This window comes from Penicillium chrysogenum (assembly GCF_028827035.1).
Source record: "Penicillium chrysogenum strain IBT 35668 chromosome Unknown utg000005l_segment0_segment0, whole genome shotgun sequence".
NCBI lineage: Eukaryota > Fungi > Ascomycota > Eurotiomycetes > Eurotiales > Aspergillaceae > Penicillium > Penicillium chrysogenum.
The window spans coordinates 1,069,508-1,092,908 of NW_026622753.1; the positions used below are offsets into that span (position 1 = coordinate 1,069,508).

The window sequence follows — 23,401 nt, forward strand, 5'->3', positions numbered from 1 at the left end:
GTGAGAGTGTAGGGAAAGGTCACATTCCTGAAGAGAAAACCTTCTTTTCTCTGTCCTTTTTTGGCTTTTGACAGCCCATTGTCACCTAATCTGGCATCTTCCCCGAGGTGTCATGTGTACCTGGAATACTGTATTGTGTATCATATCTTATTTCCTTCAGGGGAGAGAACTAAAGTACGAACAGGGGATTAACTTCTCTATCTTCTATGTAACTATGCAAAGTTCAAATGTTGTACATACTAGTTGAGAGAGGAATACATAGGCAACTCCTATCTATATAGACTTTAAGCCCTGTCTTAGTATGTAATCTGGTTCATCCCCCTTCAAAAATCGACATTGATTGGTCTGTCTCCCCGTCGGATGGCAACGGGTGATACCGTGTACGGTAATCAAGATACAGCCCCATCCCATCTTCCCCTCCTGGATTTGTTGTTCTCTTTGGCTGCTTCTTCTTCTCTTCAACCTCTCTACGACCAACCTTTTCCACCCTCCCCTCTTTGGCCTTCGTCGTGGCCGTCCGTTCATTTTTCCATTTGGATATCGCTGGTGGTAGCTTCTTGATTTCACTCGTTCCTTTCTGCCTGGCGCGGATTCAATGACCCTCGCCCAACGTGCTTAAAGTCGACCTCCAGATTCCTAGGCTTTCTCGCTGAAGGGAAGTCGGTCTGGAGGTCTTTGCCCATCTGGATCTTATCGGGCTTTCGTCACTCCGCGAAATTTTCTTACTGCCATATCCTTTTGCTTTTGTTTTTGTGTTTTTTCCTTTTTTCTTCCTAGCCTTCAATCATGGCTTCGATTTCACTTCCTCCGCAGTCCCAGGCGGGCTTCCCGTCACATTTCGATACCTCGGATCAGTCCAACGCCAGCCCCGATCGCCGCCAACACATGCGCGCACCATTGGCTAATCCACCATTTGTCTTTCCAGCCCGGGATCCTGACGCCTCTAACACCGAATTGGAGACCCCTGAGCGCCGGGAACGGGCCGCATTGCCCGCGTTCTCTTTTAATCCCGGATCAGAACAGCAGTCCTCGCACCTCTCAGCGCCATCGTTGTCGAATCCTCGCACGGGCGGACACCGTCGGCGACCAAGCGAGTTTGTTGGAACCGACCATTTGGTAACACCGGAAACAGTTGGACCAGGTCACAAACGGGCGTCTTCTATGGCAGATCAACCTATTCCTCCTCCAGGACCTGGTGTTGGCAGGGTTCCTGGACGACGGAACCATGCCCATCGCCGTTCGGCTGCGATCTCTAATGTCGACTTGAATGCCATCACTAAGGCGCTTGGTCCTAATTCTGCGGCCGGAAGTGCGCCTTGCACGCCCGCAGACCCTAGCCACAAATCTGCATCTGATGTTCCTTCGCGACCACTCTCTCAATCTGCTATCAGCCTTGGTCGTCCCACGCCCCCTGCTTCTCCTCGATTCCCTCCTGTCCCTCCCATTCCGGCTGCCATTCAAGTGGAAATGGCCATGAACAATGACGCATCGAATTCTGAACAACCAGTACCTACTGTTTCGCATGGTACCTCGGATAGTCTGGCCACAATTAAGTTACAGCAACAGGTGGAGAAGCCTACTTTCTCGGACCGGATAACGCCAAGACCCGAATACAGCCCGAAACCTCGACCCAAAACTGCCGATGCCTCTTTGGTTATGGATTTTATGCAGATGGATGATGACTCCGGATTATCTATCAAACGTTCGCACTCAGCCGCTGGGCACTCGCGCTCTCGAAAGAGCAAATCAACACCGCATCTTGATTCAACTCTCTCGTCCGGGGATATTCAGTCGACAGACAACTGCCGGGCTTCATTTTCGGACGATGGTTCTGATACATCTGGCGATGAAGCGACAGAAAAGTCATCTAACAAATCCGCTCTCAAGTCGAAAAAGAAGAAGCAGAAACGTGTTCGCTCTTGGGCCGGTCACATTCTAACTCGAACCAAGAGTAAGGGCAAGAGTAAGCGCCATGCGAAGGCTGACACAGAGCAGCCGCCGCCTGTACCTCGCGTTCCTGCAGCTCGTCCCCCTGCTCTTACTCGGACCAACTCGGGGACCGGATCTGTTTTAGATGTTGATTTTGATAATGACGACGTCGTTGTCATCCGAACTCCGACCAATCCGACGATGCCTTCTTCTGCCCTTGAGCCCATCCAAAATAATTGTCAAACCAATGACAACAGTTCTTTGTCTGCACAATCTCTAGAGACCTCGTGGAAACCGAGGAGTTTCTATGAACAGGGTGTCGGCCCGCATGACAATGTACTGAGTAGCCCCATCATCGACCTAGATGCGGCGCTTGGTCCCTTCAACACTCCGGATATGCGACCCGCCACGCAGGGTGCATCCAACAACAACTTTTCGATAGCAACTCAGCGGATGTACAGCGGCGGAAGACGGGGTGAATTTGTTGGCCCAGAGATGCGATACCATCGGCGCACCGAAAGTGCTCCAGCGATGCAACCATTCGACCGGTCTGCTCTAGGCGCATTCCGTTTGGGTCCAACCTCGGCAGTCGAAACCCCCGATGTGTTCGACGAGGAGGAAGAGGATGCTTTCTTGGCTGCTTCCCAGTCACCCAAGGGCGAGCGGCTTCCGGTAAACCAGCCACCGATCGATAACGCAGTTTTCTCGTCATCGGAGGAAGATCAGAAATCTATTCACAGCAACAATACCTCTGGCACTAGTGATACCCTGACCCGTGCCCCTGCCGGTAGCATCTCCTCTCAGAATGCTGGCTTGGGTATTCAACAAGGCGATAAGCGTCTGAACCAGGAACGGCCGGAGGAAAGAGGTGCCCTTGAGCAGGTACATAATGCCAGCAATCCGTTCACCAGCAAGCCTCGAACCCCTGTGGACGTTTTGAAGACGGAAGAACCTGCACATAAAGTGATTGGACCTCCCAGTCCCGATATTTCTCCTCGATTCTTAGCTGTCGACAAGCGACCTGCGACCTCACCCATTGAGCTGCTGCCTAGCATTCCGCCATTCGCATTGCAACCAGGAGTTTCGCCGTCTGACTCGTCTTTCCCATCTCCGGATGCTCCGCGGTCAGCTGCGGCATCCTCGATGACGGACCGGAACTTTTCCAGTCACTCGTATCATCACCTTCCTTCGGCGGAATATCAGTATGCATCGGTTGAAGATGTTCCATCTTTGACCAGCAGTGCGTCGACTATGACCAACACTCTGAATCGCTTCTCGGCCGCTTCTTTCTTTCCTCGCGCGCGTCTTTCTACCGACCGCGCGGCGTCCTTCTCAGCTGCTGGTACCCGACGCACCAGCCAGGCTAACGCCTCCAAGCGCTCTAGTCTAGCCAGCCTTTCCAAGCTAGTCGGTGGTCCCCATTCTGAGCGGAGCAAGCTCAACCAGGAGGAGAAACCCCCTAGCAATGCATCCGACAAAACGAAGAAGAAGGGTCACCGTCTCAGCCGAATGATGCACTTCTGGAAACCTAAGGACAAGGAAAAGTCATCCAATGAGGCCGCACCAGCAAATGAACGGCCACAGTCATAGGCGCGCGGCGCGCGTTGCTTTTGATATTTTTTACTTCGATTTACGGCGCAACCTCGGCATAGCGACATCCTGGCAATTTTGAGACATCACATTACTCCCCTGCTTTTTCCCCCACTTTTGACAGCGTGGGCGTCTTCTTTTACCCGATTTGTACATATTGGTGTTCCGTTCAGCTTTCCTGTGGATTCTTTTTCCCCATCTTCATCGGCGGTTCTATTTCTGCGTCTTCCACCAAGACGCTCATTACGAATTTCTTTATCTCTCGAGGCGTAATTGTCTTGAGTATGAACTATCATTTTTCTTGTCAATCCTTATGTTCCGGTGTGAGTGACGCACGGATTTATTGACTTTCTCTACGATCGTTGCTCCTCTTACCATTTTTGTTTCGGTTTTGCTCAAGGCCCTTAGCCTGGAATATCATTCGTCCCCATTGGTACATCCGTTGGGTCCCCTTTCTCATATCTGGGACATGGCTGTCTGTGTATCTATTGTGTGGCTGTTGTGTCTACACTGCTCAGGTGGCGTGGCATTTGTCAAGGATTTGTCTCTGTCCGATTACACAAATAGCGGATAATGAAACCACTCTCTTCAATTATATGCTATAGTCCCTGTAAGATCTGTGATAGATTTTGTAGGCTTAACTAGTTCTAGGCTCGACTTCTTAAGTGAATTAGCGAAGAATCGCGGACCAAGGCTTATATATAATCGTGGCACTGCCTTTTCACCAACACACTGTTTCTCAAGCAGCTTACGTAGGCCCATATCTGAGCTCCGTAGTAGTTGGTTAGTTATCGTTCGTACAACATACAGTTACGCATACAATATAACTAAGTCTTAGCACCTCTGCCCAGGTAGAGACCCGCACATCACACCGCACCGCGGCCCGTATCAAGGCTCCAGCGCCCACCAACCCGCTCATCGAGTTTCAACTCAAGGCGCCCAGAATATCCGTTGAAGCCCCTGCTCGACTGCTCAGAAGGATCAGTACTTATGTTCGAGGTCACGTGACTCTGTTTGCTCCTGCGCACATTAGTTAGTCTCATCCGCACACGGTTTCTTTCTTCTTCACGCATCTATCACATTTTCCAGAAGGATCCTACATTCCACATCAGTCTCTCTCTATCAACTTAATTTTGCAGACCCCAGAGAAGAACGAAGCTATGACCCAAGACGACGCTCCAGAAGCAGGCCATCCCGAAGATAACTAGTAATCAGCCAAGCGACAATGCAAGAAATCATCCCGAGGCCTTGAATGAAGTCAGGACTCAGACAAAGGACCAAGCTGCACCTTCGACCAAGCCCCTTCCTAAAGACAAAGCTGCATTAAAAGCCGAGCTTATGCACCGAATCTTGAATCACGAACAAATCAAAGCTGAAGAGGCAGAAGCTAGGGCCAAGCTTACAGATGATGAAGGCGAGATACTCTATGCCTTTCATCGCCGTAGGATTGTTCGAATCAACGAATATCTTGTGGTGAAAAAAGCCGATGATATTCCGGTCCATGAAGCTCCAACCCTTCGGTTTATCGCTGAAAATACCACAATCCCAGTGCCAAAAGTCCATGATGTTCGTTTGGAGGATGATAAAGTGGTTGGCATTGTTATGGACTATATGCCTGGTAAGCCACTAGACGAAGTTTGGAATACTTTGAGTCCTAGCCAGAAACAATCAATCGCTGAGCAACTCCGTGGCTATATCTCCCAACTCCGAGACCTCAAGGGCAATTATATCGGTGCTATTGGTCGCGGTACTGTCTCAATGGGCAAATGGGGGCCTATCTACGGAGGACCCTTTGACTCTGAGCAGGAATTCAATCAGTGGATTCTGAGCGACCTCCATTCAGGACTGCCCGCCCCACACAGATACTACGCAGAACGTGCACTGACGGATGGCCATTAAATCGTCTTCACCCATTCTGATTTCTCCTCTCGAAATATCCTTGTGGATGAAAACAATGACTACCAGGTTACCGCTATCCTAGACTGGGAGTTTGCTGGCTGGTATCCAGAGTGGTGGGAATACTTTAGAGCATACAAGAGCTTCCACCGGGGCAAGGATTGGAGTGATTACCTGTGCTATATTCTCCCCCTCGATTTGAACGAGAGTTCATTGGCATGTGTTATGTATCTGAATACTGCAGCAGCTAGGAGATCACGTTTGAACTCATTTCATAGCATACAGATCTACTCACAAATCTTGACTCCACCAAGCTCTGTGAGTAGAACAGTATCGGCAGTTAAGACAGCGAGTGCTCTCTATGACCCGCAGATAATGAATTCCTCCGATATCCACAGTGTCCCCAGTGTGGATCGTCGTAACCTCCCCATACCCCGCGCCACCATACCTGCAGGTCTTGAACCTTGGAGCTCGTAATTTCAGGCATTCCTGGTGAGGCTTCTGGCAGGAACACATAGCCCATGTGTTGCTGGACCCAGTCAGGGTCCGTACCTCGTATGATGTTGCTTTCATGGTAAATATCGTAAATTGTCGGGATAAATTGTCTTCGTCTTCATCGTCTTCCTCGAGGATGATCTTGCGAAGTTCTGTGTTCATGCGTAGATCTCGGGCCATCAGCTGCGACATTACGAGCGAATGTGCGACTGCTCCTGTCGCGTCTTGGCGTCTGGGTAACAGGATGCTGTGGGTGTTGAACTGTTCACGCCACGCGGGTCGAATGTTAGTAAGTGGAAGCCCTCGCCCAGTATGCTCTTTAGCTGGTCGCCTCGGCGGTATAGGAGGTCGAACCCGCTGGCTCCTGGGCCGCCGGGGTTTAGGAGGAGGTTCTGTGTTGCGTTTTTACTACGTAGGCAGATGAGTGGGATTGGGAAGCCTTTCGGCTTTGCTGAGTTTGGTTTCTCTGTTGCGAATTGGTCTATCGGGACTTCGATGATGCTCCATTCGAGTGGTCTGCTGTGCAGGTCGCCGTATGGTTCCTAAGTTATGTGCTCGCCGCTGTATTTAAGGGTCTTTGCACCGTGTGAGGGATATGACTTTGGGGTTTAGGTTGCAGTAATTGCAGATAATGAATAATGAAAAGAGTGTCCATATTGGGGGTAGGGCGCAGTTCATAAATCGTGGGATATCGTCTCTCCCACTCTGTGGTAACAACCCCTGTTAAAAGCTTTTCCCCCATGTTTGACCTGTAGACCCGGTTTAGGAATTAAATACACTGACATGTGAGAACGCCCACGGAAGTGTTCTCAGTTCTGAGACTGCATATGAATATGGGGGTGTGGTCGGGGCTCGGAGGTCGGGGTTCACAAGTACAGGGGAGCCACGTGGGTTGTTTTCGCGCTGATGCTCCTGATTGCGCTCTGATTGATGCAGTAACACAAGGCTACTCTAGTTATGATAGAGGAGCTGGAAGAAATATGAATATTGGCATCTTGAAAGACATATATCAAGGGATCAAAAGGATGATGCATTTGACGATATGTATAAAAGACAAGATGGTGCCATGATCTTCCACCTATATTGTACTATATCCATGTGTGTTCCTTGTAAGAGTCCATGAGCCTGAATGCAGAACATAGTGTATACAAGGGAATTGCCCAGGTCCAGCCCTAGAAGCCTCCGGTGCCCGCCCAGGGAATCCGCCTTACCTAATTTCGACGCGGGAGCTCTGTCCACGGGTGGACCTAAGCTCTCTCCTCCCATAGACTTGGATCTGAGACCATCTTGAAGCAATTCACGCGTGAAATTATTGAGGTTATTGAAGTCATTACAGTCCTGGCATTTGTGACACTGCCGCTGTTGTTCAACCCGTACGTCTGAAGGGACTTCCATCGACTCTGCTAGGGTTGTTCAACCTGTCACATTCATTCCCTGCGTCTCCACTGCCAGTGTAGTGTGTGCTTTGCACTCTCACCTCGATCTAATTTATGCCTTCTTTCTGCTTGGTGTTACGACATATTTGATGTTCACTCCAATAAGCCAATACATCAATACTTGATACTTCTTGCGCTCCACAGGTGTCATAGTGAAGACTCCTGTAAAAACACAATGTTTAACGGCAATTCACGGAGAGAAGAAGTGCCTATGTCCCATAATGACCAATCTCACTATGTCCGCACACAAGAGTACGCAGCTACGCCGCAATATCCAAACTCTACACGCGGCCCCAGTTCAACCTATTACGGGTTGACGAACACAGGCAACGATGACACTGTAGTCGTTGACCAGAAAAGTTTCAACCGTGATTCCCACGACTTTGCAGAGGGAGACTTTGTTTGCCCGGGATTCTTCAGCCGTGTCGACCTGGGCGGGTTCACCCGCCGCTTCAACCCTTCGCAATGGAGCTATGATATGCGCCGCCAAGCCCAGCCCATCCTTCCATTTTTATCTCTTGGCCCTTCATCATGCCTACGAGATGCCGATTACATCCGCAGCCAAGGGTTCACGCTACTTCTTGCTATTCGAAGTCGGCACTCGGCCCATGCACGCCTCGTCTCCGGCGAAAAGGCAGCAGCCGAGGTCGGTATTATGGCGGACACGGTTGATGTTCTTGATAACCAAGAGCTCATTTCTGCATTTCCGCGCGCTATTCGCCGCATCAATGATCATCTGGCTGGTGTTGATATGGGACCCGATGGAATGGTTTCAAACGGTCAACAACCGAAGAGGAAGGTCCTTGTCTTCTGTGAATCCGGGAATGAACGCTCCGCCGGTGTCGTCATTGCCTATATCATGGTCATGCTTAATATTGAGACGGTTGAAGCTACACATATGGTTCAGCAGCGTCGTTTCTGTGTCTCAATCGAGGACCCTATGAAATACATTCTCACGGCTTTCGAGTCCATTCTCTCTGCGAAACGTGACGTTGAGCGTGCTAAGCGAATGACTGTCTGTGGGGCTTCAACTCTTGCTCCCCCACCTCTACCACCACTCCTCGCGAAGAAGCGGAGTTTCCAAGATCATAGGGATGATGCTCTTGCCATAGGGGAGGGTGAAATGGACATGGACATGGATGAGGACCCCTTCTATGAGCGAAAGCCACTTGCTCCCTTCCAGGACCGCGTGGTCTAGGGTGAACCACTCGGAATGGCAATGTCATGGTATGGAGATGGGGAGGGAGACAGATTTACTGGGAGATGAAAGGAGATGAAGGGAATATTTCCATTGTTTAGAGTAGGGTGGCTTTTTGCTTTTTGCTTTTCTTTTTGCACGCTCTTATTTGCCTGCTTTATTGCTTCATGGTTCTTGGATGCAAATACCCAGCTGCAGTTGCTCATTTCTACTATCTTCCCGACATCTAGGCCATCCACTGGCCATTACACCCTTATATCCTCATATTCGTAAGATCATAAACATGGGAAGGTTTCAGCATAGCATGTGCTTACATTTTATGTAGAGAAATCAATAATGGGGGCAATATCAGAATTTGGCAAGTCTCGAGTCGCGCGCAAGTTGGTTGATGCCCTCAAGCACCTGACCCAACGTTTGAACCCACCTTGTCGACTCTCGACCCAATTTGTCCCTGCCTTGTGTTTTCATTTTCGATCTGAGAGCTCGAGTCTTACCTTGACATTGCGCCACCTCAAATTCATCCCGATCCTCCCTTCTCCTCTCTTCTTTCATCTCGCGCGACAGCATTTCCATCTCGCGACCCCCCACCACGATCACCTATCGAGCCCCTATGATGAAGCGCATGCTTCCCATTGACTTTTAGCACGTACCTACGATCGATACACCACACCAACCACTAAGCGCATCACAGCTCGTCCCACATCTCACGCCTCACCCCAACGTGCCGCCAAAATGAGCGGCATGCGACTGCGTGACAGTATCCGCGCGCCGCAGCGATATGGCGAAGATGAATACGAAACACCATCACGGGTCTCGCTGCGCCACGGATACGATGACTCCTTTGACGACTCAATGGAGCTTGGGGAATCAGGCAGACCGCGCCCACAAAAGAGACGCAGGCTCAACACTGTGCCATTCAACCCCAATCTACCACCAGCTGCGTTTCCCAGTTTGAGCAGACCACAGTCAGGTCGTGACTCCACCACCTCCGCGCAAAATCGCGGTGATGGCGACAGCCAACAGAACACGCAGGGCAGCCAAGTCGGGCCAGAACTCCACGGTGATGGGTCAACGACAGCCGGTCCATTGCCTCCATCTGGGATGAACGGAGTCCCGATCAATCAGTTCGAGAATCACCTTGCCAGTAACAACATGGACAACCCGGTGTACGCGAGGAACGTTAACGTGGCGCGCATGACTGGTATGAATGCCGCTCTGGGTTCTGAGGATATGGACACATCTGCGGATAGTGACGATGATCAACTGCCAGATGCGACTCAGGTGCTCATTGATGCGGTAAGTATATCGTGAATTTTCCTGTGTTAGTACAATTCTGATTTGGGTCGTCATTTAGATCCCCAACCCGAAATGGAAAGATCTGCACATGGCTATGCAAGTCGAAATCGTCGAAAACACAATGAAGTACCATAACTGGAGACGTGTCTGCGACATTCTAGACCTTGGGCCAGACGATCGAAAACAGCTCATGGAGGTCATAAGCATTCGCAATAAGCAAATCCACCGGGAGAACAAGCGACTGGAGCAAATGCGGCGCAAACAGCGCGATGTACTCATGAAAATCGATAACAGCAAACTGAAGCGTTTCAAGCCGCCACCTCAGCTAGTGTTGAAAAGGATCGCTCGAGAGACCAACCGGAACCTGGTGCTCACCAAGTACACTGACCTATTTATGTGCCAAGCTCACGAGGTCTTGAAAGCCAGACAGTATTTGCATCAGCATGGGCTACCTCGAAGATATGCTGGCGATTGGGGAGACTGCCTGGTGGTGCTGCGAGAATCCGAGAACTCCCACGAACCTGACAAGTTTGAATGGAAAGAGAACATGAGATTCACCCCGCCTCCCAATGAGATGGAGACCTCAGACGATCCTGTTATGGACGAAACCAATAGTGCCAAGAGCGCATTCATTCAAAGCATTGGCACGAACGGCACAATGAACCCAAAGGATTTGATTCGAAGCAACACCGATCCGGATCCTATAATGGACTGGGGAAAGTATTATGAACGGAACCCGGACTCGTCGTGGGACACCACAAAGACCCGACTCGGTGGAATGGTCAAGGTGAACGTCGGTCCACGAAACGCTGCCCAGATCCAACCATACAAGCAAGCCGGTGTCACGCCCCAAGGATTATCCTCTCAGGCACAAGGGACCGCCATGACAGAGCCACCTCTACCGGAGTCTCCACCAGAAACACCGTCTAAGGGACCACGTAATGGGGCTCAGCCCGTTTTCAAGAGACCTGCCAGACCTTTCACCAGAGTCCTCACCGGAAACTGGTCTTCGGCAGGTTCCAACTCATCAGAGAGCCATTTAAAGTATCAAAGAAGCATACAGCAGGCCAAGCTTGAGAGAGTAGAGGCCGAGGCAGAGGCGATGCGCCGTCGGTACAACTACCAACCAAACCTTCGGGTTAATGGTGTTGGTGTTGGAATCAGTGCCGCACGTGGAAAACTTCAGACTCTTCCCATGACCCAGCCAGTCGAAGAAAACATGCCTTCGAATTTCTTCGCCCGCGCGTACCGTGGAATGACAAAGATGAGCGTTGACCGCCTCATGGATGAATTCGTCTGCTTCGAGCCTATTGTGGTGCCCGAAGAAAGCGAGCCCGAACAGCACGAGGAAGAACAGCCTAATGAGCAACCTAGTTCCACTGACATCAGTTCGATCACGGAGATATCCATGGATGATGTGATGCTGGTGCCGACAGATGCTTGGTCCTCTTCGCAGTAGAGGGATACAACCAAGGAACATTGAGGGAACAATCAAGAATTCAAGGATATGAGACCATCTCCTTCATCTCGACCTTGTTACATGATCCGTTTGTACAATACTATTGATGTATGATAGTTTTCAATGAAGTTGAAGTCAAGTCTGAGTTGTTGTAGTTTGGACGACTAATCTAAACCTGGTCTGTGCGTCAAACGCGAAAATGCCGCGTCGCGCACTCGTACTTGTACTCTGATCTCCAATATATCACGAATCGACGTCCGATCGTGCACAACGTTCATTTGAGCTACGAGTATCCATTTGTTGGAAACTCGTCTACGCCCGGTCTTGGGTATCACATTCGTTTACCCTTGTCCCCAGCGCAACTTGACATTGCGAAAACTTCTCCCCCCTTTGAATGACGTACCATCCCCGTCCATCTAGCACTCCCTTTAGACCATTCACTCTCGCTACTTCATTACTCAATCGTATTAGACGAAATGTCTGCTGAAGATACGGCGACTCCCACGGATTCCCGTGCGGGAACTATGGCTCCTGAGTCGGTCGTTCCTTCGTCGCCACTCACGGCCCCGACTGAGGCTGAAGACTCGAGGTCTTCTCATGATAAAGACGACAATTCCAAGGCAGACTCGACCGATTCAGAAGACGTCCAGGGGATGGACAGTAAGGCTAAGGCCTTAATGCACCTCTTGAAGACTAGCTCCGTACGTGTCCAGTCAGTCCTCGCCCTACCTGATTACAGTAGTCTGATGTCTTCTCGTGCCTGCAGGTCTTCGTTGCTATCATGTCAGATAAAATGAAGAAGCAGCAGGAGGACGCACGCTTAGCGGCGATCAAGCAGCGCGAACAAGCTGCCATGAGTCAGAAGAAAACTAAGTCTCCTCCCGAACCTGCTCGCCGAACTACTCGAACTCGGCCAACCCAAGATGCGACTGGGGAGGACACATACACTGGAGGAAAGGGTGCCAACGAAAAAGCTCCGGGACCGGGCAGGGGTCGGCCTAAGCGGGCAACCGCCGCGGCCAATGGCAGCTCTATTTCTAGTTACTTCAAAAAGGCCGACGTGCAAGTGACTGAAGATAATCCCTCAGTGCAACAAGCCCTTGAGCAGGCTGCCGACGACTACGAAGCGAACCCAACAGCTCTTGGTGAGCAGGAGTTAGTCGCGACACAGCAGCCAACACTTGTGAGTGGTGGCAAAATGAGGACTTACCAGCTGGAGGGTCTTGAATGGCTCAAGACTCTATGGATGAATGGACTTTGTGGCATCCTTGCTGATGAGATGGGCCTTGGGAAGACTGTTCAAGCCATCTCGATGATTGCTTTCTTAAAGGAGAAGCAGGTTTCCGGGCCGTTTTTGATTGCAGCACCGCTGAGCACGGTGAGCAATTGGGTAGATGAGTTCGCCCGATGGACCCCTGGAATCAAAACCGTCTTGTATCATGGCTCTAAGGATGAGCGAGCTGCCATGCGCAGCAAGTTCATGAAACTAAAAAACCAGGGGAGACATGGATTTCCCGGTCGTGTGCACATCCTATGAAATCTGCATGAATGACCGAAAGTTTTTGGCTCAATACCAATGGCGTTATATCGTTGTTGTACGTTTGCTTCAGTTCTTTTTCATCTACAAGACGCTAATCGATCTATAGGATGAGGGCCATCGCCTTAAGAATATGAATTGCAAGCTCATCAAGGAACTTTTGACCTACAACTCGGCTAATCGGTTGTTGATCACGGGGACACCACTCCAAAACAATATCTCTGAGTTGTGGTCACTTTTACACTTCCTGCTCCCTGAAGTCTTCAATGACCTGAACTCATTTGAGTCATGGTTTGATTTCTCGTCTGTCCTGGACAACAAGGGCCAGGCAGACCTTGTTGAGAAGCGCAAGCGTAACTTGGTCACCAGCATGCATGCCATTCTAAAGCCCTTCCTTCTTCGACGTCTGAAAACAGACGTGGAGCACACGCTTCCTAAGAAGAGAGAATACATTTTGTACGCTCCTCTGACCCCTGAACAGAAAGATCTCTATCGGGAGATCATCAATGGTACAGGGCGCCAATATCTTGAGGGAAAGGCTCTGGAGCGTTTGGAGAGCAAGAGCGGCAGCTCTACGCGTTCGCAAAGTATGAAGCGCAAACGGAGTGGCAGTGACGATGCAACACCCGTTAAGAGCTCCAGGTCCAGTGGGACGTCCACGCCGGCTCGCAATGGAAGTACTTCTACCCGCCGTCGCCGGCGCAGCGCTCGTCAGAGTTACAATGATCTAAGCGAAGGAGAGTTTGATGAGCACCTTCGTAAACTGGAGCTGGGAATTGAAGAAGAGGAAAGGAAGGTCGAGCCCAGCGATACCGAGCTTGAAGAGATGCAGCAAGCTGCGAACCTGAAGCTTGCCAGTACGTCACTTCCAAATATTTTTCTAGTACTTTGCTAATATTGTCTCAGAGAAAGAGATTGGGCACAAAAAGATGCAAAATCCAGTCCTACAGGCTCGCCTTGCCTGCAACTCTCCTCATAACTTCTACTGGCCCTGGATGGACGAGTCCTCTTCGGTAGACGAATCACTCGTCTCCGCCTCTGGAAAGATGCTTTTGTTGGACCGCTTGGTCGCCTGTTTGCTTAAGAAGGGCCATAAGATTTTAATTTTTTCCCAATTTAAGACCCAGCTTGATATCATTGAAGAGTGGGCAACAACACTCCGCTCCTGGGATTGTTGCCGAATCGACGGCGCTATTGCACAGTCAGAGCGCCAAGCTCAGATCAAGAATTTCAACACCAAGAAGAGTCACAAGCTCTTTCTCCTGAGCACCCGAGCCGGTGGCCAAGGGATCAATCTTACCGCCGCCGATACCGTCATTATCTTCGATTCTGACTGGAACCCCCAGCAGGATCTGCAGGCGCAGGATCGAGCCCACCGCATTGGCCAGACCAAGCCAGTCATTATCTACAGATTGGCGACGAAGGGTACCGTTGAGCAGACACTCCTTGAGAAGGCAGATTCCAAGCGCCGCCTCGAACGTCTGGTGATCCAGAAAGGCAAATTCCGCTCCTTGCTCGACCCCAGTGCGAATTCCCAGGATATCGACGAACTGCGCAAGGCTCTTGGCGAGAACGAGTTCGAACGGTTTGAGGCTGGCGCCGACCCAGCGTCGATCTTGTCAAATGAAGATCTTGACATCTTGACCGATCGCTCCGAGGAGGCTTATCTGCGTGCTGAGAAGGGCTTGGACACGAAAGGGGCTGCGTTTATTGCAGTTGAAACGAAGCGGGATCCGGGTGAGAGCATTCTCTCCTGAGATGTTCAATGGCTGCTTACTTGATTTCTTTCTTCCATCCAAGCTACGTGCTGGATGATGTCCAGTGGCTACTGGATTGTAACAATAATGGTGGGCTGGCTAGTTTGATTGGCGTTGAGATACAGCTGGGATCAGTGACTTTTGCTACACCTGACGTTTCCTTGTGGTCAGGTAGATACTAGACCATGGTTCTTTGCTACTGTATCATATGTTAAATTACTTCAATGTTCCATGCACTCAAAAATAACAAAAAGCAAAGAATGCCCATTTAACCTAAAATTAGAAGTGGGTCCGGTGGATACTAAACTTTGAGCCTCACCCGGGCCGCATCGATACCTATCGGCTCTGTGATATCTGAGCGTGGGCCGATTTTTCTGTGCAGCTTATACATCTACGCTTCACTATTTAACCCCTCTGGTATGTACCATTGGGGAACAATCAAGATGACCTTCCAGCCATAGAATACCTAGGTAGGACCTGACAGCTCGGCGAAAGCTGCGTATGCGATCTATAAAGGAGTCGTTAGAGCATTCTTAGGTAACAATTCCTGATAGTGATACCGTTCCGTATGATGTATTGCACTGAACCGTAGGAATGTTTGGGTGAGCGGGCATTTGGCCAAGCGGTTGTCGTTGGCGACGATTGGCGTCCCGCTTGTTTGGAACCTGTTCATCCTCAGCTCGAGTGCCGTTTGATCTCGAGTTGCCGGATCGCCCCCGGGCGATGACTTTTTTATTTCCCGCCTTTTTTTTTCCAATCTTCTTTTTCCAGTCTTTTCCGTCTTTTCTTCTGGCAATATTACTAGTGACTCGAGTGCCCTTGCTCAATAACCTATTATGACTAGATACTGAGCATACTGAGCATGGTGAGTATGTTTCGGGACTAGAAATTCCCCGGGGGCTATTTCCTTGGAGCAAGGAATATGTTGCTACCGCCCCCTCCCCCCTCCCCTCCCGATGGATGTAGGTATAGAATAGATCAATCGCTAATGAGTGAACCACTGGCTTGAATTGTAACAATGTCTATAGTAGGCTGGTCGGTTTGATTGGCGTCAACATATATGGTGGGATAGATGACTCGTTTAGGTGATTGCTATACGTCAGCCCCACAGGTACATACATACACCATGATCCCTCGCCATTCCAAGGTTGTATCATATGTTAATTCAATGATTCATGCACTAGTCGGAAATAAAAATGCAAATAATATCCATTTGACGCCTCAAGCTCCCTAACAAGAAAATGGCTGTACACGATAGTCGCGAGAATCAAGAAGGTAGGACATATATGCAGCGAAAGGGGCCATGGAAAGAAAAAGTAGCAACAAAAAGCACTAGGCCAACGAATTCGCCGGTCCATATCCACACAGTGATCAATCACCGCCGAGCTTTCTCATCCTCAATCTGCCTCCGGAGGTCCGAAAGGACATCATGCCGCTGAGCCAGATGGCTCTTCAACCCCTCCACCTGATCCCCAACAGTCTTGACATCCTCCCGAAGACGCTCCAAGTCCTGACCGTCCTTAGCACGGCCAGTACCTTCACGCAACTCACGCAGCTCCCGCTCCTTGTACTCCAAGAGTGAGAGTGCCTCCTTCTTAATGAGAACCCAGTTGGGCCGGCCATCGTTGCGCCCCCCATCCCGCCTAGATTCGGAGGCCTTTTTGGCGGAACTCAGCTTCTTCTCCAACTCCGCCAGCTCGCGGCGCAGCCGCACCTTCTCCCACTCCTCGTCCTGGATCGTATCGCTGAAATCCGTCCCCTTGGGCTGGTACGAACCCTTGCCACCGACGCCCAGACGGCCAAGATAGGTATCGCCGAACTTGGCCTTGCGGCCTGTCCGTGTTTCCGTATCGCCGTCTACGCCGTAGCGCTGTGCAGGTCGTGCCTTGTCGACTTGGTAGTCGATTTGGTTGTGCTCGAATGAGGCGCGCAGCGATGCGGGGATGGTGCGTGGGATGCGGAAACCCTCGTGGCGGTAGTTCAGTATGTGCAGGAAGGCGAGTGTTGCGTCTTTGTTGATTGCGGGTGATGCGGAAGGGTTGACCAGGTTCCAGGCGGATCGGATGTCGGTGTCGGGGACGTCGAGCGATTCGTAGAGTGGTTCTAATTGTTGGTCTGGGGGTGGTCAGCCGGGGAGTTTTTGAGGCGCCCACAGCGCACTGCATGGGTTACTTACATTCTACTTGGCCGCGCGCGTTCCGGTTGGCGTCGTAGATCTCGGTGTACTTGTTCTTGTCGTCGGGCTTCATATACCAATCAAAGCCGTCCTTCAGACCTAGGGAGTCGTCCTCGTCTTCTATCCGCTCGAACCGCTCTTGTCCGCCGCTTATCGCGCGGGTCGCATGGACGAGATGTGATTTGGACTCCGGGACTAGCCAATCTGGCAGGACATTTGGGACCTCCTGTAGTTCCTGTTTGCAGATAAGACGGTGTGTTAGAGTGATTTATTAATGATCCATGAAGGTGGATCACTTACGCCGTTGACAAGGTCGAAGACTAGGCGCATCGCAACACAGAACTCCTCAAAATCCAGCTCTCCATCTCCGTCGACATCGGCAATGTCCCAGACCTTCTCGAGCTGATCATCCCGCAGCCGGCTGTTCCTCAGCACGGAGGCGGCTTGGGAGCTGTTAAGGTGTTTTTGGCCATTTGATAATGAGGCAAAAATCTCCCAATATCGCTCAATCTCCCATTGCTCGATCTTTTTAGTAGCCATGATGTATGGAGCTCCGATGAATGGCGTGGAGGATGAGGTGGGAACAATGGGGGGAGAGACTCGGATTTACCTACTTCCGTCAGGGGCTCTGAGGTCATTGGACTCACAATGTAATTCTTCTTCTTTATAGTATTCATATTGGAGTTTCTATAATAATTATGGTCTATATGGTTATCTATTCGAATCAGATGTCCTCCCTGCACTATGATACGTGGTCTCCCTCTATTGGGTAGGAGAACTTGATATCTCCTGTCAACAGAATGTAGCGATTAAATCTTCGACATTATGAATCCTTCTTCTCGTCTTTCTTCTCGTCTTTCTTCTCCTTTTCAGCCTTTGCTTCAGCCTCGAGCTGCTCACCGACTTGGATAATGGCTCGTTCAGCTTCCAACGCAAGCTCCGGTGCTTCCAGGATTGTAGACAACTTCTTGGCATCAGACATCTTCAACAGGACCCGATCCTCACTCTTCTCTATGCCATCGGCAACCTCCGAATATGATGCCCCGGTCGTGGTGTCTTCGAGTGCTCCAGATGCACGTTTGGCATAAAGTTGTTCTAGCTCCGGTAATGAGACAGGGTTGAGGAGATTATTTTCAACGAGAAATTCGAGATGTTTTGAGCCATTCAATGCTGTAGTCCCGTCAGTTCATGGGCCATACCCGTTAGAAGACCAAACTAACCGCGCCAATGGGACCAGCCCCGGTATGCCACGTAGAAAAAGGGAATATTCGGGACCCTGTTCTTTATTAGCATAATCATATCACCGGCAGAAGGCTGTCATTTACATACACTGGTACCAACCCAAAGGGGGCTGTAATCGGTGCAAGTATTAAGCTCCACCTCATCTTCTTCCGATGAAGCTCCTGTCGCTCTGTGGCGATTGTGCGCAGCACATTTTGAATTCGCTCCAATCGCACCGCGTTACCGGGCAACAACACATCAATCTTGGTCTTTCCATGATCTCCATTAATTTGCTGCTGGGTTTTGAATGAAGGAATGCTTTTGAGGGCCCATTCTTCGTATGGTATCCGTTGCTGGACCCGATTGCCCCAGCTAACAAGGTGCATCTTCCATCCTTTGTCGGCTTCCTCCCACTTCGCCCATGTTTCAGCCGCCTTTGTTGTGATCCTGTCAAGGATTGAGAGCTCTTTCGCTAAATCCTTGCGAAGGGGTCGCGCATATACAAGGACTCGTTTCGTCGAGATCGGGATCAGGAACAGGCGCATGGTGGATGTCTGAGACAATCGACAATCGCTCGATCGCGGGAAGATAGGGAAGATAATTGATAGATATCAAATGGTTCAGGATAAAGAGAAATAAAAGATTTCACAACAAATAGTCCATTGGAACTTTTTTTCCTTTTTTTTTTCCGAGTGGGTGAAAAAGGGATGGAGTAAGCCGATCCACGTCCGATCAATCGAGACGTCATCTCCCGAGGTCTACTTTCGTCTTAGAGAGGTCATCCCTGAACATATTCATATTTGGGGATTCGCGGGCAAACTGTGCATTGAAGTTTCCCGCGACTCCTGAATTTCAGGTCTCAGGTTCTTATACCATGGACAGCCCCAAAGACAGCGCTTCAGGGCGAGTCTTTGGTGAGAAGCCGGCAGAGAAGTTCCCGACCATCCCAGAATCAACACCGCTGCCAGACCAGCTTAGCGTTGATACTGAGTCTGCTGTTCGCAATAAAACATCTGATCAATCACTTGCGCGTACAGACGGTCAGACAGAAGAAGAACTCACGTACTCCCAACGCTCCGCCTTACGAACTCTTCCTGGTATGGTCCCATCTAAAGCGCGTTTGGAGGGTCAGTCGCTAATAACGAGTCTTTATAGCGTGGATTCGATCGGTCCATGAGCCCGAGGAGCAGGGAGAGGAAGCTACGGCAACTGATCGCTTACTCCCTTCCCAACCAAACGGCGCATTCGTCGCTCAGCACAACCACTCACCCTACTCGTCCTCGAAGCCCCAACCTCCTCACTCGATCAACGACGGCCTATTCGATGATGACTCCCCTCTAGTCAATCGTGAATCGCGCTGGGTGACATTCTCACGAGCCATCCAATACCCCCGAGAGCCCGGTCGAGAGGAACAACAAGTCACGTCAGAATGGCTGAATGAGAATCACGGTGACTACTTGCAACCATGGCGAGGAAAACACTTAGAGGGCGATAGTCCGGAGTATCCGCTTCACAGCGGAGGCCGAAGGGAAGTCTGGATCACGCGTTTCAAGAACACGCTCCTGCGAAGCCCAATCGTACCGCTGATCCTTCGAATGACTGTCTGGTGCTTCTCACTCTCTGCACTAGCTCTAGGCGGGTCAATCCAGCACATGTCTGATGAAGGGCATCACCCTCAGGGCCCATCCGCATTGATGGCAATCATCGTCGATGCAGTCGCGCTGGTTTACCTCTTATACATCACCTTCGATGAATACACGTCAAAGCCCTTGGGTCTGCGTTCTCCCTCGGCCAAAGCACGTCTCATCCTCCTGGATATCTTCTTCATTGTCTTCGATTCTGCCAACCTTAGCTTGGCATTTGCTTCACTTTCCGAGGTGACAGGATCCTGCACCGAAGCGGAGGTCAACCAAATCATCGATCCCCGAAATGGTGGTATATGTACGAGACAAAAGGCCCTTGCTTCCGTATTGCTAGTTGCGCTCTTGGCTTGGCTCATGACATTCTCGATCAGTGTTCTCAGGTAAGCCTCTTGCCTATACTTGGCCCAGTCGCTCCATTTTCTAACGTTCTACTAGGCTCGTTGAAAGAGTAACACAGTGATATTGGGTATTGTTGTGTTTCATGAACTTTTTGGCTGTTGATTGAATATACCATTCAAGCGAGACTTGATTTTGCGCAAGCGCAATTTTAGCTAGACGTGCAAGGCAGGACCTTCGGCGCCATACAACGGATCTTGACGGAACCAAGCCACATCCTTGATTCTCTGCACCTTTGCTTCCTCTTCTGGCTTCCCATAACACATATCCCACTGTTTCCCGTGTGGATATGCGCCGACCATTTGGAACTTTTCCTGGTTCCCGTGCAGGTCCTCTAAGAGTCGATGACCCACCCCTGCAGGCACAATGATCAAATCACCGCGCTGCACCGTCGGCTCGAATCGCTCCGGGTTCTCCTCGCCCCCAAAACAAAGACGCGCGCTCCCTGAAATGACCCCGAGCACCTCTTGCGTTGTGGTGTGGAAGTGGGTTTGGCGGTACATGCTATATACCCATTGAGGGACAACCTCGCCTACCCCCTCCAGGTGCTCCTCGAGCTCCGTGGCTGTGGAATTGAAGGCTCCGTGGTATATCATGAGCGGCTTGGATTGGATCGAAGTGTTCGGTATATGGTGCCACTCGGGGATCTGGCGAGTGGTCACTCGAGTGTTTGACAGTGGAGTTATGGCCATTGTGAGTGATTTGGTAACTTTGATTTGCTTATGCATGGACAAAGCCTTGGAGGAGTTACGTTGGTTTATAGACATCAACTGGCTGTAATACTTCGGGCAAGTGACGTCATTGGCGGAGTCTCTATAAAGTAGAAGTATATAGGTTAATATGATAATCCAGGTTATATAAAATGATAGCGTGGAATGTTTTGGAACGCTCTTTTCCCGCAGACTTTCAAGCAAAATGTAGCTGATTCTAGACCTCTACCAGTTGTTTTCTTTAGATCGTACCCTGATGTCCATGAGAATTTGGATATCATCATCACTAGGGGCATGGCTCACGCGATAGAGGTTGGATTATCCCGGGTGAACCGATGGATCTACATCGGGTTTTGGCCTGTTCCCCAGTACTCAGTATTACTGAGGGGCGTATTCTCTTGATGGTCACTGGCAGAACTTGCCATATCTTCCGTGCGGTGCGAATATATGATATACCTTCGCATTTTGCAAATCCTATATGCTAGCATGCTTTGCAGTTTCTTGCAATATACATCAAGCGAAGTACATGTAGAATATAGTCTCTATTATAGGAATCAAAGTGTCGACAGGACTGAGACCTGGGGTCGTGACGAGCCTCAGGGAACAAAATATGTAGTTATATCCATTCTACCGTTCATCTAAGCACAACTTCTCAAATATTTCTCGGCCCTTTTCATCCAAATTCGGGTACTTTCTCAAAAGACGCAAATCCTTCCAGAAATCCTTTGCGTCAGTATGCCTATCGCCATGTACATCCAAACGTTCTTGAAGCAGCCTTTTCCATTCGGCATCCTCCTCAGTCCATCCCCAAGAGGCTGAAACATATTCATACCATATTGGATAATAGGCAGCAAATTCCCAATCAAGTATTCCAGCTAAAACCCCACCATCTTTGACCATGATATTACCCAAGTTGAGATCGCAATGCGTGAGGACATATGGCTCACACCTAGGGAGTCTCTTTTTTAAAATTTCCAAGGCTCGTTGAGGGACTGCGTGGAGGGTGCGACTTATCGCCTCCCAGAGTTCGAGGTCAGAGTGAAACGGTCCATGAGGCTCACGGTCAGAAAAAAGTAACCCCGGGTAGCAAGGACTCTGATCCACACTTTGTATAGATCCCGAGGTGATAGATCGTAGCTGATTGCGAACTTCAATCACTTGGTCCGCGATAGCCGTTTTCTGGGATTCCGACAATAAAGGCCAAGCCTGCTCAAGCGTTTGCCCTTGTATCCGTTCTTGAAGTACAAAGTACCGCCGGTTACCATCGACCCAGTCACGTAAGACCTTTGGAGCTGGAATATCGGGGTATTTTGCAAGGTGATTTAGTGTCTTCACTTCAGTCTTCGGGCCTTTGTCAGGGCGTTCTTTCATAATCACATCTGTCCCAATCGACCATACGCCCCGCCTGCTTGCACCATAAAATAGTTTGACATGGCTCGAATAAAAGCATTGGTCTTGCTGCTCGGGCGTCCATCCACATGCAACGCAGCCACTGGGTGAATCCTCGGCCATGATGGAGGGGGTAATAGAGTCATGGGGGTTGCCGAAGAGAAATGGGCATTCATTAGTATTTGAATATCTCTATTCACCGCTCCTTGTCAGACTGTCCAATCAGGTCCGTGGACATAAAATATGCATGTGCCGTTCAGCCCTGGAGGTGACCGGGGCTTACGTATGCGGCTGTTCTATATTAAAAGACTTCGCTTGGCTAGAGGTGATAGGCATTTACGCAAAGAATTTACGGAAGGGGGACTGATTTAAATAGGCGGGTGCACTAATATATAACGCTTCTTGGAGGGTATAGGGGATGGAAGGTATGGAGGTAAATGAAAACCGTAAGCATCAGGAAGTGAATATGTAAATCCACGAAAGACAAATCAATGTATGAGATAAAAGAATTCATGGAAGGGTAAAAAGCTAACTTATACCGGGGTTTTGCCCTGTATTTACGTTTAATTTAATTCAGGATGTAGATATTCTTCCCGCTCCTCTCTCCAGACCAGCTGTTACTTCGACGTACATAGCCCTTGGGTCTGGTTGGCAAGTATGACCCGGAACAGGCCAGGCTGGAATTGGCCAGGCGGAGTGTTCGAGATTGATATCTTCACCCGCATCGAGGAGCAAGTCGACGAGACGAACTGAGTATGGCTATCACCGTCATGGTCAACCGTAAGAAGCCCCTGACCAAAATCGATATATAGGGATCGGATTCCAATATCCAACGCCCTATTATGTCACTCAGTCATATGTGATGGAGAATACTGGCGATGATTTCGTATCTTCTAGCACCCTGTGATGTTTCCCTTTTGACCAGGTTTTTTGTCGAACCCTTTGCTATTCTAAAGAGACCGATATTCAACTCAAAAGCAGGAGGACTTCCATGAGAACACTGGAAAGGAAAAAGGAAAGGGGAAAAACAAAAGAAGGGTCGAAAGAGTATCACCATAAGAGTGACGCAGTCAGATAGAAAATACACTTCATAGAGGTACCTACAATATGGCAATATGATACGATACCTTAATACGGTTTTCATATCTGCCCTAAGTCGATTCACCTGGCTTTTACTTCTTTATATGAGTTACGGTTAAGACGTACAATCAAAGTGCCTACTGGCGAACACAATTTACTACTAGGAGGTATCGATCTCAAAATAAGTATATGT

General features: G+C 49.8%; 9 protein-coding genes across 9 annotated transcripts; 6 read left to right on the top strand and 3 right to left on the bottom strand.

Annotated features, from left to right (window-relative positions):
* Positions 1-786: 786 nt before the first annotated feature.
* On the top strand, positions 787-3,519 carry N7489_008804 (putative cell wall proline rich protein; the record flags this gene model as incomplete). Its single annotated transcript, XM_056714554.1, has 1 exon — positions 787-3,519. One exon carries the CDS (start codon positions 787-789, stop codon positions 3,517-3,519), a length of 2,733 nt encoding a protein of 910 aa, XP_056562176.1.
* A 1,338-nt stretch (positions 3,520-4,857) lies between these two features.
* Positions 4,858-5,418, top strand: N7489_008805 (uncharacterized protein; the record flags this gene model as incomplete). Its single annotated transcript, XM_056714555.1, has 1 exon — positions 4,858-5,418. The coding sequence occupies one exon, from the start codon at positions 4,858-4,860 to the stop codon at positions 5,416-5,418; it is 561 nt and encodes a 186-aa protein (XP_056562177.1).
* Positions 5,419-7,521: 2,103 nt separating this feature from the next.
* Positions 7,522-8,544, top strand: N7489_008806 (dual specificity protein phosphatase family protein; the record flags this gene model as incomplete). The annotated part of the gene is made up of 1 exon (XM_056714556.1): positions 7,522-8,544. The coding sequence occupies one exon, from the start codon at positions 7,522-7,524 to the stop codon at positions 8,542-8,544; it is 1,023 nt and encodes a 340-aa protein (XP_056562178.1).
* Positions 8,545-9,276: 732 nt separating this feature from the next.
* On the top strand, positions 9,277-11,299 carry N7489_008807 (uncharacterized protein; the record flags this gene model as incomplete). The annotated part of the gene is made up of 2 exons (XM_056714557.1): positions 9,277-9,840; positions 9,899-11,299. 2 exons carry the CDS (start codon positions 9,277-9,279, stop codon positions 11,297-11,299), a joined length of 1,965 nt encoding a protein of 654 aa, XP_056562179.1.
* A 476-nt stretch (positions 11,300-11,775) lies between these two features.
* N7489_008808 (putative SNF2 family helicase/ATPase PasG) lies at positions 11,776-14,593 on the top strand (the record flags this gene model as incomplete). The annotated part of the gene is made up of 5 exons (XM_056714558.1): positions 11,776-12,000; positions 12,066-12,775; positions 12,798-12,894; positions 12,946-13,693; positions 13,743-14,593. 5 exons carry the CDS (start codon positions 11,776-11,778, stop codon positions 14,591-14,593), a joined length of 2,631 nt encoding a protein of 876 aa, XP_056562180.1.
* A 1,375-nt stretch (positions 14,594-15,968) lies between these two features.
* end3 (cytoskeletal adaptor protein SagA) lies at positions 15,969-17,329 on the bottom strand (the record flags this gene model as incomplete). The annotated part of the gene is made up of 3 exons (XM_056714559.1): positions 17,070-17,329; positions 16,770-17,004; positions 15,969-16,708 (listed from the first exon to the last, which is right to left on the bottom strand). The coding sequence occupies exons 1-3, from the start codon at positions 17,307-17,309 to the stop codon at positions 15,969-15,971; spliced, it is 1,215 nt and encodes a 404-aa protein (XP_056562181.1). The 5' UTR covers positions 17,310-17,329.
* A 263-nt stretch (positions 17,330-17,592) lies between these two features.
* On the bottom strand, positions 17,593-18,535 carry N7489_008810 (mitochondrial K+-H+ exchange-related family protein; the record flags this gene model as incomplete). Its single annotated transcript, XM_056714560.1, has 3 exons — positions 17,593-17,939; positions 17,990-18,045; positions 18,099-18,535. 3 exons carry the CDS (start codon positions 18,533-18,535, stop codon positions 17,593-17,595), a joined length of 840 nt encoding a protein of 279 aa, XP_056562182.1.
* Positions 18,536-18,864: 329 nt separating this feature from the next.
* N7489_008811 (phospholipase D regulator) lies at positions 18,865-20,093 on the top strand (the record flags this gene model as incomplete). Its single annotated transcript, XM_056714561.1, has 3 exons — positions 18,865-19,087; positions 19,146-20,013; positions 20,069-20,093. 3 exons carry the CDS (start codon positions 18,865-18,867, stop codon positions 20,091-20,093), a joined length of 1,116 nt encoding a protein of 371 aa, XP_056562183.1.
* Positions 20,094-20,184: 91 nt separating this feature from the next.
* Positions 20,185-20,721, bottom strand: N7489_008812 (cupin domain-containing protein; the record flags this gene model as incomplete). Its single annotated transcript, XM_056714562.1, has 1 exon — positions 20,185-20,721. One exon carries the CDS (start codon positions 20,719-20,721, stop codon positions 20,185-20,187), a length of 537 nt encoding a protein of 178 aa, XP_056562184.1.
* Between the last annotated feature and the right edge of the window lie 2,680 nt (positions 20,722-23,401).